We start from the raw sequence: 18,680 nt of genomic DNA on the forward strand, positions 1-18,680 counted from the left end.
ACTTCTGATAAGAACTTTTATATGTTTCATCTGATTTTCTCCACCTTTTAAATTAGTATATATAAATATATACTATAGATAATTATATACTATATCATTTATCATGAGGCTTATTTCGAGTTGTATGTTCCAGCTTGACCACGACTACCACTTGTTACATAATAAGTGTCCCTATCTCATACATATGACCACGATTTGTGCTCGAAATACTTGCCGCGTGACGTTAGGTACTAGCAGGTACTCCATGAATGTGCATATCGTACGTTTTGAATTGTATTGTACTATTTAAACGAATTAAGTCAGTCAATGAATGAAGTTCATTAAATAGTACGTACAAGGCGTTGATTATATTATTCATTTATTATTTTTTCTGTAGTTAATCTTAAAATACAATATGAAATCATATAATCGACGTCATAACATGCGCCGTTGGACATTTAATCTACCTGTATGTGTATTATGATAAGCGCCCATGGCTGAATTGCTCTATCGATAGGAGTATATCAGTTTGTCCTTATTAAGCAACTATAACTTGGTTAAATAAGGTCAGTAAACAAATTATTTACTATTATGTGGCATTTATTTCCTTGAGCCAGAGACATATGTGTATATATGTCTCTGCTTGAGCTAATTCAGGGCGTCAAGTTAAAGTTAATTTATTATAATTATGATTTTAATTGACTCTGTCCACTTGAAACATCGACCTAGTTTATGACATGGTAATGCTGTATGATCGATGCAGTCACATTACGAAATGTATAATATATATGTATATGTTTATTTATGTTTTACCTTAATATAAAATTTGTTGGCGATTTATAAATATAATTATGAGTGTAAATTTATATCAAGAATCTTTAAGATTTGCAGTATTGGGCACTTTTGTACATGTACATGTATCATTTAATGGAGTATTTAAAAAAGGGTTAACAGTACATATTGATGTTAATAGACATATTGATCTTTAGTGATCTATATATTATGACTATTGTGTCATAATGAGTCGAAAATTTATCAAGAATCTTAAAGATTTTGCAGTTTTGGACCTGCCTTTGTACATGTACATGTATCATAATGAACTCTTTGAAAAAAGGTTTTACATATAAATGGATGTTAATAGTGATATTCATTTTTAGTGATCTATATATTACATGTATGAGTCTAAAATTTATACGAAGAACCAAACTTTAAGATTTTGCAGTATTAGGTACTTCCGTTTTACATGTACATGTATCATAAGGAAGTATTGTATTTAAAAAAAAGGTTTTAATTACATGTTGATGTTGAAAGACTTATTGATCTTTAGTGATATATACATGTATATTATATCATAATGAGTATAAAATTTATCAAAGATCTTTAAGATTTTGCAATACATGGACCTGCCTTCAAGTTGTACATGTACATTTATCAGATATATAGATAATGAACTATTTAAAAAAGGTTTTACATATAATAATTGATGTTAATAGTAACATTGATATTAATAGAAATATTGATCTGTTCGTAACATAGCGACTCTGCAACGTATACTATTCTAGTAAATGATCAAGTTCCATTAATTTGTTGAATTGTTAAATATATCATCGACGTTTATGCATCTTATTAAAGGGCAGTTGTACCAAAAATCATACGAATGTAAAGATAATGTCTATATATCTATATATATCTTTACGTTATCGTGACTGTTAATCACATGAAAGCCCTTGAAATAATAATGGAAAAGGTCTCCCTCGATCGATGTCTTTATGCCGAAGACAAACCTTGTGGAATTTTTGTAAAAGAAAACAGTAAGTTGCGGATCCAGAACTTTTCATAAGGGGCACCCGCTGACTGAACTTATTAAGGGAGCAGGGGTGGGCTTCAGTCATGCTTAAGTGATTTCCTATACAATCAACCAAATTATTCCCACAAAAAAAGGGGGGGGGGGCGTTACAGAGCTCTCACTGGATCCGCACATGGAAGTATTGTTGTTTATAGATATGTCATGTAATATAATAGAACTATCTAGCTCCTGAATACATACATGTATAATGCATCGATATTTGCTGCATGCATCTCTGCTTGTAACGCAATATTCAGGAGTAATCGCAAAAACTGGTATGCAATATTCAGGAGTAAGAGCAAAAACTGGTATGCTCGGAGTCAGATTCATGTGTTATGGGTAGGGTGACGTGTTAACCTGCGAACTGTTGCTTTGTGAACTAGGATGTTGAAAATCCGGCTCAGAGTGTCGGCCCAGTACATACGGCTCAGAGTGTCGGTCCAGTACATACATGTATTAGGATTAATAACATAAACGGTACCAGTTGTTCGGTACCAGTTGTTCTGCATGCACCTGATCATGCATTTCGACAATAAATGTCTCTTCAGTGATGCTCGAGTCCAAAATATTTGAAAATGCTATTAATATTCAATTCATATTACATTCAAATATTTTCGTCCTTAATAATTATTTAATTTGCCACTGGACATTAACCAGCACCCACCCATCCAACTCTGCTGTCAAATGATTTACGAATCTAAGAGAACAAGATAATCAGTTCGCCTACATGTTGGCAATCATACTAATCATACAGGTTTAAACTAGTTTCCTACATGTTGGCAATCATACTTATCATAAAATTGAGAATGGAAATGGGGAATGTGTCAAAGAGACAACAACCCGACCAAATAAAAAACAACAGCAGAGGGTCACCAACAGGTCTTCAATGAAGCGAGAAATTCCCGCACCCGGAGGCGTCCTTCAGCTGGCCCCTAAACAAATATATACTAGTCCAGTGACAATCATACTAATCATGCAGGTTTAAACTAGTTTCTTACATGTTGGCAATCATACTTATCATGCAGGTTTAAACTAGTTTCCTACATGTTGGCAATCATACTTATCATGCAGGTTTAAACTAGTTTCCTACATGATGGCAATCATACTTATCATGCAGGTTTAAACTAGTTTCCTACATGATGGCAATCATTCTTATCATGCAGGTTTAAACTAGTTTCCTACATGTTGGCAATCATTCTAATCATACAGGTTAAAACTAGTTTCTTACATGTTGGCAATCATACTAATTATGTAGGTTTAAACTAGTTTCCTACATGATGGCAATCATACTAATCATACACGTTTAAACTAGTTTCCTACATGTTGGCAATCATACTAATTATGCAGGTTTAAACTAGTTTCCTCCATGTTGGCAATCATTCTAATCATGCAGGTTTAAACTAGTTTCCTACATGTTGGCAATCATTCTAATCATGCAGGTTAAAACTAGTTTCTTACATGTTGGCAATCATACTAATTATGTCGGTTTAAACTAGTTGCCTACATGTTGGCAATCATTCTAATCATGCAGGTTTAAACTAGTTTCCTAAATGTTGGCAATCATTCTAATCATGCAGGTTTAAACTAGTTTCTTACATCATTCTTATCATGCAGGTTTAAACTAGTTTCCCACATGTTGGCAATTATTCTAATCATGCAGGTTTAAACTAGTTTCCTACATGTTGGCAATCATACTAATCATACAGGTTTAAACTAGTTTCCTACATGTTGGCAATCATTCTAATCATGCAGGTTTAAACTAGTTTCCTACATGTTGGCAATCATTCTAATCATGCAGGTTTGAACTAGTTTCCTACATGTTGGCAATCATACTAATCATGCAGGTTTAAACTAGTTTCCTACATGTTGGCAATCATTCTAATCATGCAGGTTTAAACTAGTTTCCTACATGTTGGCAATCATTCTAATCATGCGGGTTTAAACTAGTTTCCTACATGTTGGCAATCATACTAATCATGCGGGTTTAAACTAGTTTCCTACATGTTGGCAATCATTCTAATCATGCAGGTTTAAACTAGTTTCCTGCATGTTGGCAAACATTCTAACCATGCAGGTTTAAACTAGTTTCCTACATGTTGGCAATCATACTAATCATACACGTTTAAACTAGTTTCCTACATGTTGGCAATCATACTAATCATACAGGTTTAAACTAGTTTCCTACATGTTGGCAATCATTCTAATCATGCAGGTTTAAACTAGTTTCCTACATGTTGGCAATCATTCTAATCATGCAGGTTTAAACTAGTTTCTTACATGTTGGCAATCATACTAATCATGCAGGTTTAAACTAGTTTCCTACACGTTTGCAATCATTCTAATCATGCAGGTTTAAACTAGTTTCCTACATGTTGGCAATCATTCTAATCATGCAGGTTTAAACTAGTTTCCTACATGTTGGCAATCATACTAATCATGCGGGTTTAAACTAGTTTTCTGCATGTTGGCAAACATTCTAATCATGCAGGTTTAAACTAGTTTCCTACATGTTGGCAATCATACTAATCATACACGTTTAAACTAGTTTCCTACATGTTGGCAATCATACTAATTATGCAGGTTTAAACTAGTTTCCTACATGTTGGCAATCATTCTAATCATGCAGGTTTAAACTAGTTTCCTACATGTTGGCAATCATACTAATCATACAGTTTTAAACTAGTTTCCTACATGTTGGCAATCATACTAATTATGCAGGTTTAAACTAGTTTCCTACATGTTGGCAATAATTCTAATCATGCAGGTTTAAACTAGTTTCCTCCATGTTGGCAATCATTCTAATCATGCAGGTTTAAACTAGTTTCCTACATGTTGGCAATCATACTAATCATACAGTTTTAAACTAGTTTCCTACATGTTGGCAATCATACTAATTATGCAGGTTTAAACTAGTTTCCTACATGTTGGCAATAATTCTAATCATGCAGGTTTAAACTAGTTTCCTCCATGTTGGCAATCATTCTAATCATGCAGGTTTAAACTAGTTTCTTACATGTTGGCAATCATACTAATTATGCAGGTTTAAACTAGTTTCCTACATGTTGGCATTCATACTAATTATGCAGGTTTAAACTAGTTTCCTACATGTTGGCAATCATACTAATTATACAGGTTTAAACTAGTTTCCTCCATGTTGGCAATCATTCTAATCATGCAGGTTTAAACTAGTTCCCAGTGTCCAGACTATGCAGGTGCGGTTATTTATATCCATCTTTATTTTTCTAATCACTGCAAATATTATTAAATATTTTCAACAGCAAAGCAAACATCTGATCTTTTTGTTATGTCAATGAACTGTTTGAACAGACTGCGAATTTTAAATTATCGACGTAGAATATTCAACAAAACCTGTAACTGATTTAAATTAAGCATATTTTAACAAACATAACGATCCGATTTCTATTAAAATTACCGCAAGGTTTGTCTTATACGCGGTTTAGAGACGTTTTTTTTTTTTAATTCGAACTGAACTGTTACATCTATTTTGTAGATCTATGCAAATATTTTTACTTTACAAAATCAAACACATTCACGAAAAGAAAACCAGTCGCATGTCTGAAACATTTAGTATCATTAAGTCAGTGGTGGATCCAGAAGTTTGATAAAGGGGGGATAACTGACCTAAGAAAACAAGGGGGCTCTCTCCAGTCATGCTTTAGAGATTCCCTATACAATCAATCAAAAGGTCCCCCTGGATCCGTCTATGATAGTATAACATACAAAAGTACATGTAAATTTGCGACTTGTAGATAGTCCAAATAATTATGACGTCATTGTCCAAATAATTATGAAGTCTTAAAAAGGGTATATTATTATTCTGCTGATGCCTTTCTACTTTGCCGGAAAATGTCACAGCGACTTTAAACACAATTATTTGTACTAAATGTACCCTGTAAAGTGAGAGAGATCCATGTGTACGACTTATGTCTTCTTTGGAAGCTAATACATTGTCAGTGACTACGAAGAGCTACAAGAAAGAGCAAATGTACTTGTGTGTTATCTCAAAGTTTTCAAATCTTTTAATTTCATTTAATCTTATGTTACACTAAAAGCTTTGATATAAATAGTTAGTTTTAATAAAAAAAAAAAATTAAAAAAAAAGGGTTTTGATATATATAGTTAGTTTTAATAAATAAAAAAAAGGCTTTTAATATAAATAGTTAGTTTTAATAAAAAAAAAAAGCTTTTGATATAAATAGTTAGTTTTAACAAAAAAAAAGAGCTTTTGATATAAATAGTTAGTTTTAGTAAAAAAAAATGATTAAAAAATGTATACTTGGGTGACATTAAAAAACTCTAGAATTTTCAATTCCATATTTCGAAAGAGCACTGATTAACTAAGGAAAAATAACCATAAATAATGATAGGTTTATGAAGAGCTCCTTTTCTATGTATTATGTTAAAAAAAAGTCAAAAAAAGCTGAGGCAGACTCTGGCGTATACCTTCTATCTAGAATCACCTTAAAATTTGGGTAAATGACCTTTTATGAGCTACTGACGTCTAATATGCAAAGAAAAATGGGTCGAGAAAAGAAAAAAAACCATCAAGTCGGTACTTATATGACCAGGTAACATGTGGAACTTATTGTATAGAGATGAAACAAATTACATAGAAATCATCTGTGAAAAAAAGATTCATATTTCTTGTTATATTAGTTCCACTGGAACATTTTTCACAGGAGCAAATTTCGGCTTACACATATTCTATGCTCTTCGAAAATTTATTTTTCGATCACAGAAATGAAATATATTTTTCAGATTGAGTGTACAGATACTATAATGGATAGTTGGAATATGGATTTCTTGAATTCAACATTGTTAACTCCCGACCTACCATCGGATACTGACTTATTCTTTGGTATTGGTGACTTTCCGCTATCTGACAGTCCACCAAATCACTTATTATTTGATTCAATATGTATGTCAGCGCTAGACAAAGAGCTATCTTGTAGTCCTTCTACAGATAGTGGAAAAGGGGATTCAGAAGATTCGGAATCGATTATACAAAGAGGAGAACCGGAAAATTTAGAATCGATTATACAAAGAGAAGAATCGGACGATTCGGAATCAATTGTACATAGAGGGGAATTGGAAATTTCGGAACCGATAAATAAAGGAGAATCGAAAGATTCGAAATTAGAACAGCAACCACCTAAGAAAAAACATAGGAAAAACCAACCGCCTGATGCCGAACATCTTCCACCGTGTAGAGTTTGTGGAGAAAAGGCTTCAGGACTTCATTATGGTGCAAATACATGTGAGCCATGTAAGGTCAGTAGATGCAGGAACATTAACTCAATTGTAATATAAAGTTTATCATATGTGCATGGTCGCGTGTAACTATATGACAATGCAACATCTAGCACCTTTTACTTAAAACTTCAGGAAATGAGATAAAATCGGTCTCTTTGTAACACAAACTGAGTTTTTATGCTCCACTTAGGGGCATCATGTTTTTCGGTCTTTGCGTCCGTCCGTCTGTCTGCCCGATCGTCTATATATTCTCCGTCTGTCCCGCTTCAGGTTAAAGATTCTGGTTAAAGTTTTTGGAGTTAACGACCCCAATTTCACAGTCCGCTGAACAGAAAAAATAATGGCGCGAGTGGGGCATCCGTGTATTAATGTACCATTCTTATATTTGAATAAGTTGGTGATAAACTGGGAATAAAGATAAACAAGAGGCTGTCACAACGACAGCAAACCGGATTTATTAATATTTATTTGTGTCCTGGCAATATCACAAGAACCATTACTGATGAATGGTGAAAGTGAAAATCGTCAATATCAAATTAGACCTCCATTTTGTCATCAGTATCAACATCTTAAAATTTGAAAAGCTTAGATTGAATGGTTCATGAGTAAATGCAACAACGTGAATGGAAATGCCATTTCACAATCTTTCAAGAACCATTATTAACTCCTGAACAGTAAAAGTCAAAATAGTCATTATTGAACTTTACCTCTAATTTGCCATCAGTAACAACATATAAAAATTTCAAAAGCTTTGGTTGAATGGTTCAAGAGAAAATGCACGGACACGACTGGAAACACAATTTTTCAATCTTTCAAGACCCATAACTCCTGAACGGTAAAAGTCAAAATCGCCATTATTGAACTTGACCTCCATTTTGTCATCAGTAACAACATATTAAAATTTGGGAAGCTTAGGTAGAAGAGTTCATGCGTAAATGCACGGACACGACTGGAAACTCCATTTTTCAATCTTTCAAGAACCATAACTCCTGAACGGTAAAAGTCGAAATCGCCATTATTGAACTTGACCTCCATTTTGTCATCAGTAACAACATATTAAAATTTGGGAAGCTTAGGTAAAACAGTTCATGCGTAAATGCACGGACACAACTGGAAACTCCATTTTTCAATCTTTCAAGAACCATAACTCCTGAACGGTAAAAGTCAAAATCGCCATTACTGAACTTGACCTTCATTTAGTTGTCAGTAACAACATATTAAAATTTTAAAAGCTTTGGTTGAACGGTTCATGAGTTCATGCACGGACAACATTTGATTACCGCCCGCCCGCCCGCCCGCCCGCCCGACCGCCGTACATCCCCAAATCAATAACCGACTTTTTTGTCACAAAAATCCGGTTAAAAATTCTGATGCAATTAGTTTCATTACCTACAATTGCAATTAAATGCACTAAGATTACGCACTGATAAAAACCAAATTCATTTATCAACTCTTACTGATCTATCTGTTATCTATACTTTGACGTATGTATATACGTATAGGTTGCATTTCTGTAAACTTCGACAATGCAATTTCCAATAGGAACTCCTTTTACAACTTAAACTGTACCACTTTACTATGATATTTTGAATAAAATGATATCCTAGAATGGAATGTTACGGAAGTGTATTAGCGCCACACATTTTTTTTTTATTTTTCTTCCTATATATGCGTTACAACGCAAACCTTTTGCGTTTTTAAATAACGCACACATGCGATATAACGCAACCCTTTGCGTTTAACGCAAACATTTGCATTAAATAACGCAAATATCTTGATTTCAATTATTTTATATGTCCGTCTGTCATTCATTTTGGATGTGATTTACGAGTAGATAAAAAAAGAAACATACATACAAGGCCAACTTATTATAATAAATATGCATAAGAATAATGGAATACTTGAAGTGCAATTATACATAAATTAAGACTGATTTGTGCATCAGAAAAGTATATAATTTAACAAGAAAATAGATATACATGTAGTTTAGTATATAGTCATATTTAAATTGAAAGATAAAAAATAATGTCATACAATTGTGAAACCTCCAAGTCAAATAGACAAAATGATCTTTCTGCTTTAAAATGAATTATTAATAAGGAAACATGTTTTTTTTTTAAATCTCAGAATATGATCAAGATTCTTTGATAGAAAGTCATAGAATTTTCATTTCAATATAATGAAGTATTTTTAAGATGCTTGGGTAGCAATTTGAATAGAGAGATTATAGAGAACATAATTTTATTAATAAAACATCTTCATTCTATACATTTATTGCCAAAGGGTAGCTTGTTTGAATCTAACCTACATTAACAGTTCTCAAACGAGAGCTTACTTTGGAAGTATATTTATATTCGGTTATAGCTATATAAGCAGAGTTGATTTTATTTCTTATGTATAACCTCAATTTACTCAATTTTCTTTGTAATATATATACTAGTAGTAACATGGATATCGTTTTGGGGGGCCTTTATAGTTTGTTGTTCAGTGTGAACCAATGCTCCGTGTTGAAGACCGCACTTTGGCCTATGATGGTTTACTTTTACGAATAGTGACTTTAAAAAGATGGAGAGTTCTCTTATTGGCACTCATACCACATCTTCTTATATTATTCTGCTCATTATTAGTCAATGATATGATATAATTATTCAAGCATTTTACTTGGCAATGACTACAAAGGTGATAAATTTTAATACATACAGCCTCCTCCATTAATAACTACTGTTTCCTTTGAATCTTAAATAAGAAATAAGATCAAACAAATGTTTGCGTTATATCGCAAAGGTTTGCGTTTAACGTTAACATGGGAAGAAAAATAAAAAAAAATGTGTGGCGCTAATACTCTTCCGTAGAATGTTCATATATGCACTACCTATTTTTTTCAAAGGTAAAATACAGAGGTTAGCGGCATATTTTGAACGGTTATATGACCCGAATACAATTGTAACCGAATCAATGTCATTTAATCTAATGATTAAAGAAAATAATCTTTGTCTTTTCACACTGACGGTTCACCCCTCCAAAATTTGCTAAAAGTAGTATCTGACGAGAAATGCTGACTCACAGACTACCATGGTTTTATAATCATTATAATTATTAATAATCATTAAGTTAACTACAGTTCGAAGATGAACGTTAGAAAATGTTTGTTTTTCGAAATTTGGGGTTTCACTTTTACAATACATACAGTAAACATGGCTTACACTATTTATTCTTGGGACAGTGTGGTTACAATATCATACTTCGAACGAGACATTTATGTAATTTGGGTGAATATTACATGAAAATACAAATAAAACTAATATATTTCAGGGTTTCTTTCGTCGCAGCATAGTCAAGATAGAAAAGAAAAATGAAAAATACGTTTGTGCTAAAGGAGATGGCTCATGTAAACTTGGAACTGGAAAACGAACAATGTGTTCCTATTGTAGATACAAAAAATGCCTGGATGTTGGAATGGCACACGGAGGTAAGCAAATAGTGTGTCGTTTTTATGTTGTGCTGTCACATTAATGTTAGGTTAGTGCCTATTGAAACATTAGACCCGTTGCATTTGTTTGCACCTGTCCTAAGTCAGTCAGGAACCTGTTGTTCAGTGGTTGACCTATGTTGATACGATTCATAAGCGTTTCTCAATTCCCATTTCTCTTGTATTACGATATATAGATTAGATCGTTGTTTTTCCTGTTTGAATGGTTTCACACTAGTCATATTTTTGAGACCCTTTATAGCTTTCTGTTTCGTGTGAACCAAGGCTGACGCCGTACTTTGACCTAGTACGGTTAACGTTTTACAAATTATGACTTGGATGGAAGAGTTGTCTCATTGGCACTCATACCACATATTCTTATATCTTTTATATCAAATGTTTATGATTCATTTGAGTGCCTATTCCTTTTGGTTGTTGCTACAAACCCCGAGTCAGGTTATTACGAGTTGTAAAATGTCCGCGTAAAACCAAGCTATGCAGTATGTAGACACGACAGTATGGTGACCTCTTATCTACTTTTATAACAGTGCAAGACATAATGATTGATCATTCATATTTGTTTGTGTATATGAAAAAGAGGAAGGGGTGGTAGGGCATGGATTTTTAATTATTGATTGCGCCTCTCTCAAGTAAAATCAACCTTTTTAGAATGGAATTAAGAGAAAAAATGTTCCCATTACATATTAAGGCAGCAACCATTTGATTTTCTGGGGGGGCGAGGGGGGGGGGGGGGGGGGGGGGCTTTGGTTTTTTTAGAGAAAAAGAAATTGTTTGTTTCACCCTCAGCTGCCACTATATGTAATGCTAAAATTGAAAGAAGAAAATTGTTTTCGACTTGTCGCGAAAAAAATAGATTGTTTTTCGGCGCAGGCGGAAAAAAAAATTGTCCAGAAAAAAAACCCATAGCCCCCCCAGAAAATCAAATGGTTGCTGCCTAAGGGGAAGAAACCAACATTGGGTTCCTTAAACATTTCTTATTCCTGAATATTATTGAAAAATGTTTTCTTGATCAAAGTCCCCCAAAAATGTTTGATCCGGATAAAAATCTCACACACCAACCAACATCTTAGATGTCTTGTCAGACGTTTATAGCCACATAGTCTTCTTTTTACACTATTTCTACTATTTCTACTATCGTCTAATTTCAGCTATTAAAATTGGAAGGTATACTCACGAAAAGAGAACCAAAGATATAACAGAGGTCAGAAAGTTAAAACTAAAAGAAAACCAGACAGTTGATACGACATCCATTGATGTAACGGAACAGGAAGTCGATGAATTAGTGGCGCGTTTAATTGTAATCCAGGAAGAATTTTGTGCCGATTTTAGAAAAAGTTTTGAACCAGGTGGTCTTCTTGAAAAGCATACTTTTGTTTATGTAAGTTTAGTTAAACAGGACTTTGATATATATTTAGAGCTTAATAAATACTGAAAGGAGAGAAGCACATTTTTTTTTACTTTTTCACTCCGAGTGTTAACATGGTTTAATAAAAAAAATTTGTGAAAACCTACTGGCATATTTGAATATATTTTTTTTTGTAGTACATGTAAGACCCGTAACGGCCAGTACAGGTTAGGGGAACTGAAATAAACTCAGTCTAATTCTTTAAACGCTGTATATCAATTTTTCAGTGGTCAAAAACAGTTTGTTTTTATCTATTTTTCAGGAAAGATTCAAAGAAAAGATGGAAACGTTTGGTAATCTTTCTCCAGTCCCATGGAGTACTTACAATGAATTCTTATCTGCAACTGGATTGGAACTTGACGATAGAAAAAGTCGTATGAACTTAATAGCAGCCCGAATGGAACAAGCTGTTCGGAACATGGTTACATTTGCAAGAAATATACCTGGGTTTTCGGATCTCCAGACGCCAGATCAACTAGATTTACTTAAAGGTAACAATGGGATATCTATATAGGCTTGAATGGAGAGTTTCTTTCATTGGCGCTCATACCACATCTTCTTGATCCTTCTTATAAAAAAATGCGGTTTTTATCTAACGCAAGTAAAGGTTTGAAGTAGTTTTCAATTTAGACTTGTTTATATTTATTTTTTTCGTTTGGGCTTGTATCATATTTTCCCTCCGGTTTATATGATCCGTTTATCCTATATTGACTCTTAAAATTCAAGAGTCTATCTTAAATTGAGGGTAAATTATCTGGCCTTCCAAATACCGTTTCGATCCCTAACATCACTGAAGAGACATTTATTGTCGAAATCCGGATCTGGTGTACAAACAAAATATTGACACCTTATGTTTATAGCATAATATCGTGGCCACAAGTTTATTGTTTTTTGTTTAGTATTAAATTGATATAAAGATCCATTTTGTTACATCTTGTGATCAATTTTATTTGGCAATCGCCAATGGCAGTCAGCAGGGTTAAAGAACATCAGTTTTTCGACCTGTTAGTGAAATGTGTTTTGTTTAAATATTTTTTTATAACTTTTTTAGTCTTTTGGAATATGTTGTTTGTGCTGTATTTAGACCCTTCAACAACGAAATTTGTTTTGACATGGACACGTATAAAAACTGCGGTTTTTTATCCAACACAATCATAGGTTTGAACATAGTTTTCAATTTAGACTTGTTTATATTTTTCGTTTGGGCTTGTATCATATTTTCCCTCCGGTTTATACGGGACAATACCCCTAAAGGACCTTGAGATGAGGAACACAGATTTTTGACTCTCATTAAAAAAATAGTCCGCCATGCATATGAGGGAGCTTTGATTTTAAAAATTGACATAAATAAACAAGGACTGGTGTTTTATAGAGCTGATGAGATGTGGAAAAAAGTATACAAAATAAACCTGATCAAAAACTTACAAAGGACATATTTTTTAATGATTTTTATGGTCAGAATTTTGGAATTATTTCCTGTGGAGAGTGACATTTTTCACCATCTTTCGGGGTTGGACACTTGACGGGAAATCGAATCACACTTGCCACCCCGAAAATCGCACCACATATGTGCAAGTGTCTCAGCTTCAAAACGATATATCATACATATCCAAGTTTACGATATGGCCTGAGCAACAGAAGAAAACAATAACATTACCGCCTATGGAAAATCTATTGCGCATATTCCCCCATATGATCCGTTCATCCTGTATTGACACTTAAAATTCAAGAGTCTATCTTAAATTGAGGGTAAATTATATGGCCTTCCATATATATAAATATATATATGTTTGCCTTAAAAATACAATTCATTAAAATTTATCAAATAATTAGTAAATACCAGAAATAGGTCAGTTCATAAAGGGAATCGATTTTCATTAAAAAAATAATATTTTGATAGCTGGTTACTTAAGAATGATCCTTTTTGTTTATGTTTATGTTTGTTGTATTCTTAGGCTTTCTATCGTTTTTATTTCGTCGGATTACGAAGACATTTGAATTGCAATCCAGAGGCGTCAATGGAGAAAATATGAAAAAGAGTGTCCTTAGTACACGGATGCGCATGCCCCACTCGCACTATCATTTTCTATGTTCAGTGGACCCTGAAAATGGGATAACAACTCTAATTTGGCATTAAAAATAAGAAAGATCATATGATATGGAAAATGTGTAGTAAGTTTCAAGTAGATAGGACCTCAACTTCATCAAAAACTACCTTGACATAAAACTTTAACCTGAAACGGGACAGACGAATAAACGAATGGACGAACGAACAAACGAATGGACGCACATACCAGAAAACATAATGCCCATAAATGGGGCACAAAAAACCCGACTTAACTTTAAAATGCAGGTATAATAACCGATTGAAGAAATAAGATGTAAGTAAATCTTTCGTGTATTCCCTAAGTAAATCTTTTGTATATTTCCTAAGTAAATCTTTCGTATATTCCATAAATAAATCTTTCGTACATTCCCTAAGTAAATCTTTCGTGTATTCCACATGTTCCATAACTAAATCTTTTGAATATTCTATTTCAGCTGGTTACATGGAATACTGCCTTCTTGGAGTGCACACTAGAATTAACACAACTCTCAAAGTATTTGCAGGTCCTCGTGAAGTACCAATATTCGGACAACATTTTTCTCAGATAACACATTTGGAACCAAAAGCCAAAGAACAGATTTTAGATTTTGCCACCAGTCTTCAGAAGTGTCAGTTAACAGCCGAAGAAGTAACAATTGCACGAGCGATTGTCATTACATTTAGTGGTATGGATATTAGAAAATTTAATTATGTTAAACAAATACGATATTATAAAAAGCACCTCGCGGTTAAGGTATGGAACCACTAGTTCAGGCCTGGTTGGAAGGAACATTTAAGAAAGCAGTACATATTTAAAACAAAATAGTTTCTACGCATAGCTGTATCTTTGTCAATAGGTGAAATATTTGGGTAGTTCTGGTACTTGGGATCAATGCAGCATCATTGTTGAAAGTTTCTTTTGGAATAACAAAGAAGTAAATAAAATTTGAAACTAAGCAAAATTTCAAAGTCAATAAACCATAACAGAGGGAGCGGGGTCAAATTATCTCAATGGAAATGAGATATGCCAATACTAATACAACTGCATACCAAACATCATTGACCTACCACTAGTGGTTCACCATAAACTATACGTAATCGCAAACTAATACATTGTTGACCTTCATGAGTAGCGGATTCACCCGAGGACTACCGATTGTTAATCTTCGTGAGTAGCGGATTCACCCGAGGACTACCGATTGTTAATCTTCGTGAGTAGCGGATTCACCCGAGGACTACCGATTGTTAATCTTCGTGAGTAGCGGATTCACCCGAGGACTACCGATTGTTAATAATCTTAATAAGAAATTTTCAACGAAATACTGTAAACCCCGACAATGAAGAACTGTGTAATCCTATTTGTCCTTAAGGAAGTTCGCTACTCAGTTTCAAAATAACAAGCTTTTCATAACACTATTATATATTGATAGGGGATTATTAAAGGAACCGAAAGAGCAAAAAATAAATATATAGGTCATTGTGCTCGTTTTCGAGATAATAGCCATTGAAATATTGGCGGAAATTGTTCTCTCTTGATTTTTCATTGACAAGTTTGATTAAGTGCCCAAAAACTATTAAAACATAACAAGGATTTTATAAGACTTTTACAGATGTCTTATAATTATACATGTAAAAGATTTATAAAAAGAAAAATGGGGGTCAATGGGCAACATGTTTTAAGGCATTCAAATGGATAAAAGCAGAGGACTCCGAAAATCTGACAAAAAATCCAAAACATGACAAGCGAACATTCTTAACAAAGATTATATTTTTTCAAATTCTTAAAAATAAAAATAAATGTTCACACGGACCCGCTATTTTTTTAATGAATAAATGATAACTTTTTTATATGTATATTTGTTTTTACAGATCGATGTGTCTTACAAGAACCAGAAAAAGTTGACAGAATGCAGATGAATTTAGTCAATTGTTTACGCTGCATTGCTAAAAAGAAGCATAAAAATCCTGATGAAAGAATATGGCAGATATTTGACAAATTTATGATACTACGAAGTTTTTCCGAGGAAGGGACTAAGGTTTTTGCAGAAAGGTTAAACTGGGATGCTGTGAAAAAACGCCCTCTTCTACTAGAAATGATAAAGCCTGAAAACCAACCAGCCTAACATGGATTATTATTTTTGTGGAAGGCTTTTAGAAAAAAATTTTTTTTTGTAATATTCAATGGATATTCGCTTTTTGTACTTTCAATCGGCTATATTCTCAATGAAACAAGCATAATTTATTATATATACAAAACATTTTATTGATGTATCCATATTGTTCTAAACCATGACATGCGTAGTCATAGTAGTTTTAAACTTAAGTTATGTTTTCAGATACTTGCTGTTACTTTATTTTAAACTAAAAAGAGAAGAGATCTATTTTTTAAATTTTATTGAAAAAATATTGAAAAAGAAAAATCAATCTTTAGATTTCATAGAGTCAGGAACATTTTCTAACGGCAGACTTTGTTTTTTTTTTTAATGTTTTTGACAAAAACAGACATTTCATAGTTAAGACATATCTTTTTTCCTGTTAATGCAAAGCTTATTTAAGTAGTTTTTCATATATCAAAGCTAATAATAATTTGCCTTTTGCAATCACCAATTTTCAATACCATTTGTGTTTTTTTTATAATTGTTCATAAAAAGTCACAATTATTTGTCAGGTCTTGCACAATACAAGATATTTCACTACTTGCTAGTAGTTGATATCTAAAATAAACAAAATCAGTGACGGATCCAGCGGAAAAAGAGGGCGAACGCCCTTTATATCGCCAAAACAAAACATATCTTTCTCGCGATTTATATGCATTCGTCAATACTCAGTCGATTCCGCAGACGCGGAGTCACCCGAGATTTGTAGGATGTTTTAGCAGAAACTCTTCTAGTATTTGATATGTATATTGTTTTCTGGAATGACGCTGTCTTTAATACAATCCTGAATCCGACACTGATAAATTAACATTTGATTATAAGGAAATTAATTATTTATTATTGCATCAATTGAGAAAATGTCGAAAGAGTTTAGCGAATTGCACAATCGGCAATCCTCGGGTGACTCCGCTAGATGAGATACGGAATCGGCCGAGTTGTGACGATTGGCGAATTGCTGTCTCATAGGATCGAAAACAGCATATTGCATTTTTTGAAAGCATTTGTAACAATCACTACGCTTTTTACCCAAATAAATTTATTTGAAAAAAGATTTTCATTCATTTACTATATCTGTCTGTATATTGTTGCCATTATTGTACCAGTTACCCAAGGGATAATACAGTATACTAGTACATGCAATACTTAGAACAAGAACTTTTGCGCTAAGATATGGCCGAAGCTACATATTTGTAATATTGTGAACTATAAAATTGAGAAAGTAAATGGGGATTGTGTTAAAGCGACAACAACCCAACCACAGAGCAGACAAAACATATAGCCATTTCCACGGACCTTTGACATGGTTAAATAACTCTTAAGGATGTTTGCTTGTCATGTTTTGGAATTTTTTGTCAGATTTTCGAAATCCTCTGGTTTTATCCATTTGAATGCCTTAACAAAATTTGCCCATGAATCCCCATTTTTCTTTTTATTTATCTTTTACATGTATAATTATAAGTCATTTGTAAAAGTCTTATAAAATCTTATTTATTTTTTAATAGTTTTTGAGAACCTAAACTGGTCAATGATAAAGCTATGAAAAAGCAAGAGAGAACATTTTCCCGCCAAAATTCCAACGGGCAATATCTCGAAAACAAGCACATTGACCCCTATATTTTTTTGCTTTTTTGATTCCTCAATTAAATCCCTATCAATATATACTAGTTTTGTGGAAAGTTATTTATTTTGAAACTGAGCGGCAGACATCCTTAATTGAATTATAGACATGTCAGTACAAAATATATATGATAGTCGTTATACTTGATGGCAGAACCTTTATCGTGGATGAGGAAACTGTGAAAATTTGGAAGGGCGATATCATCAATTTTAATTTTTAAACCTTATTAAAAAGGAAAATTACAAAAGTACAGAACTCCGAATAAAATTCTAATCAGAAAGTCTCTAATCAAATGGCACATGTGGCAAATTCAAAAGGTCAAATACATCAAACGAATCAATTACAACTGTCATTTTGACTTCGCACAGGCATTTTCCTATGTAGAAAATGGTGGAACAAACCTGGTTTTATAGCTAGCTAAACCTCTCACTTGTATGATAGTAGGATACAATTCCATTTTATTGACAATGTTGTGTGAATAAAACAAAAAGACATAATAGGCACAAAAAAAATGTCAAAATAGGGGTACAAGATTCAACAATCTTAACCACTTCAAAAACAAACAAATATGTAACAAAAAAACTCAAAAATCTATTATAGAAAAAGCACATAAGCAAACATGAAAGAGGTTTTTGTTAAATATACTGACATGAGAGAATTGCAGTTGATTTAAACTTCAGGCTGTAATGCAATTCGCCGTTTCAGAATCTAATGTGTCCTGGGTAATATTTTCAAAAATGTACACCAAAACGTCCTGATTGGTTGAACATGTCATAAACAATGGAAATCTAACCAATGACGTGACGTTATTTTCATTTTGGGGTAC

General features: G+C 33.1%; 1 protein-coding gene across 2 annotated transcripts; it reads left to right on the forward strand.

Moving 5' to 3' along the window:
• Window positions 1-219: 219 nt before the first annotated feature.
• LOC139482067 (oxysterols receptor LXR-alpha-like) lies at window positions 220-17,051 on the forward strand. 2 transcript variants are annotated; one of them, XM_071265712.1, is made up of 7 exons: window positions 220-545; window positions 6,605-7,117; window positions 10,412-10,568; window positions 11,738-11,967; window positions 12,257-12,485; window positions 14,536-14,766; window positions 15,950-17,051. In XM_071265712.1, exons 2-7 carry the CDS (start codon window positions 6,626-6,628, stop codon window positions 16,201-16,203), a joined length of 1,593 nt encoding a protein of 530 aa, XP_071121813.1. In that variant the 5' UTR covers window positions 220-545; window positions 6,605-6,625; the 3' UTR covers window positions 16,204-17,051. The 2 variants fall into 2 exon arrangements, with proteins under 2 accessions (XP_071121813.1, XP_071121815.1); XM_071265714.1 differs by lacking the exon at window positions 220-545 and adding an exon at window positions 1,688-1,790.
• Window positions 17,052-18,680: the final 1,629 nt, after the last annotated feature.

Source organism: Mytilus edulis, chromosome 7 (genome assembly GCF_963676685.1).
Source record: "Mytilus edulis chromosome 7, xbMytEdul2.2, whole genome shotgun sequence".
In the NCBI taxonomy this organism is placed as follows: domain Eukaryota; kingdom Metazoa; phylum Mollusca; class Bivalvia; order Mytilida; family Mytilidae; genus Mytilus; species Mytilus edulis.

Bases quoted from the DNA above. Each gene is read 5' to 3' on its own strand.
- LOC139482067 (XM_071265712.1), top strand. From the start codon at position 6,626: ATGGATAGTTGGAATATGGATTTCTTGAATTCAACATTGTTAACTCCC. The intron at 7,118-10,411 runs GTCAGTAGATGC...AATATATTTCAG, and splicing joins ATACATGTGAGCCATGTAAG to GGTTTCTTTCGTCGCAGCAT. The intron at 10,569-11,737 runs GTAAGCAAATAG...GTCTAATTTCAG, and splicing joins TGTTGGAATGGCACACGGAG to CTATTAAAATTGGAAGGTAT.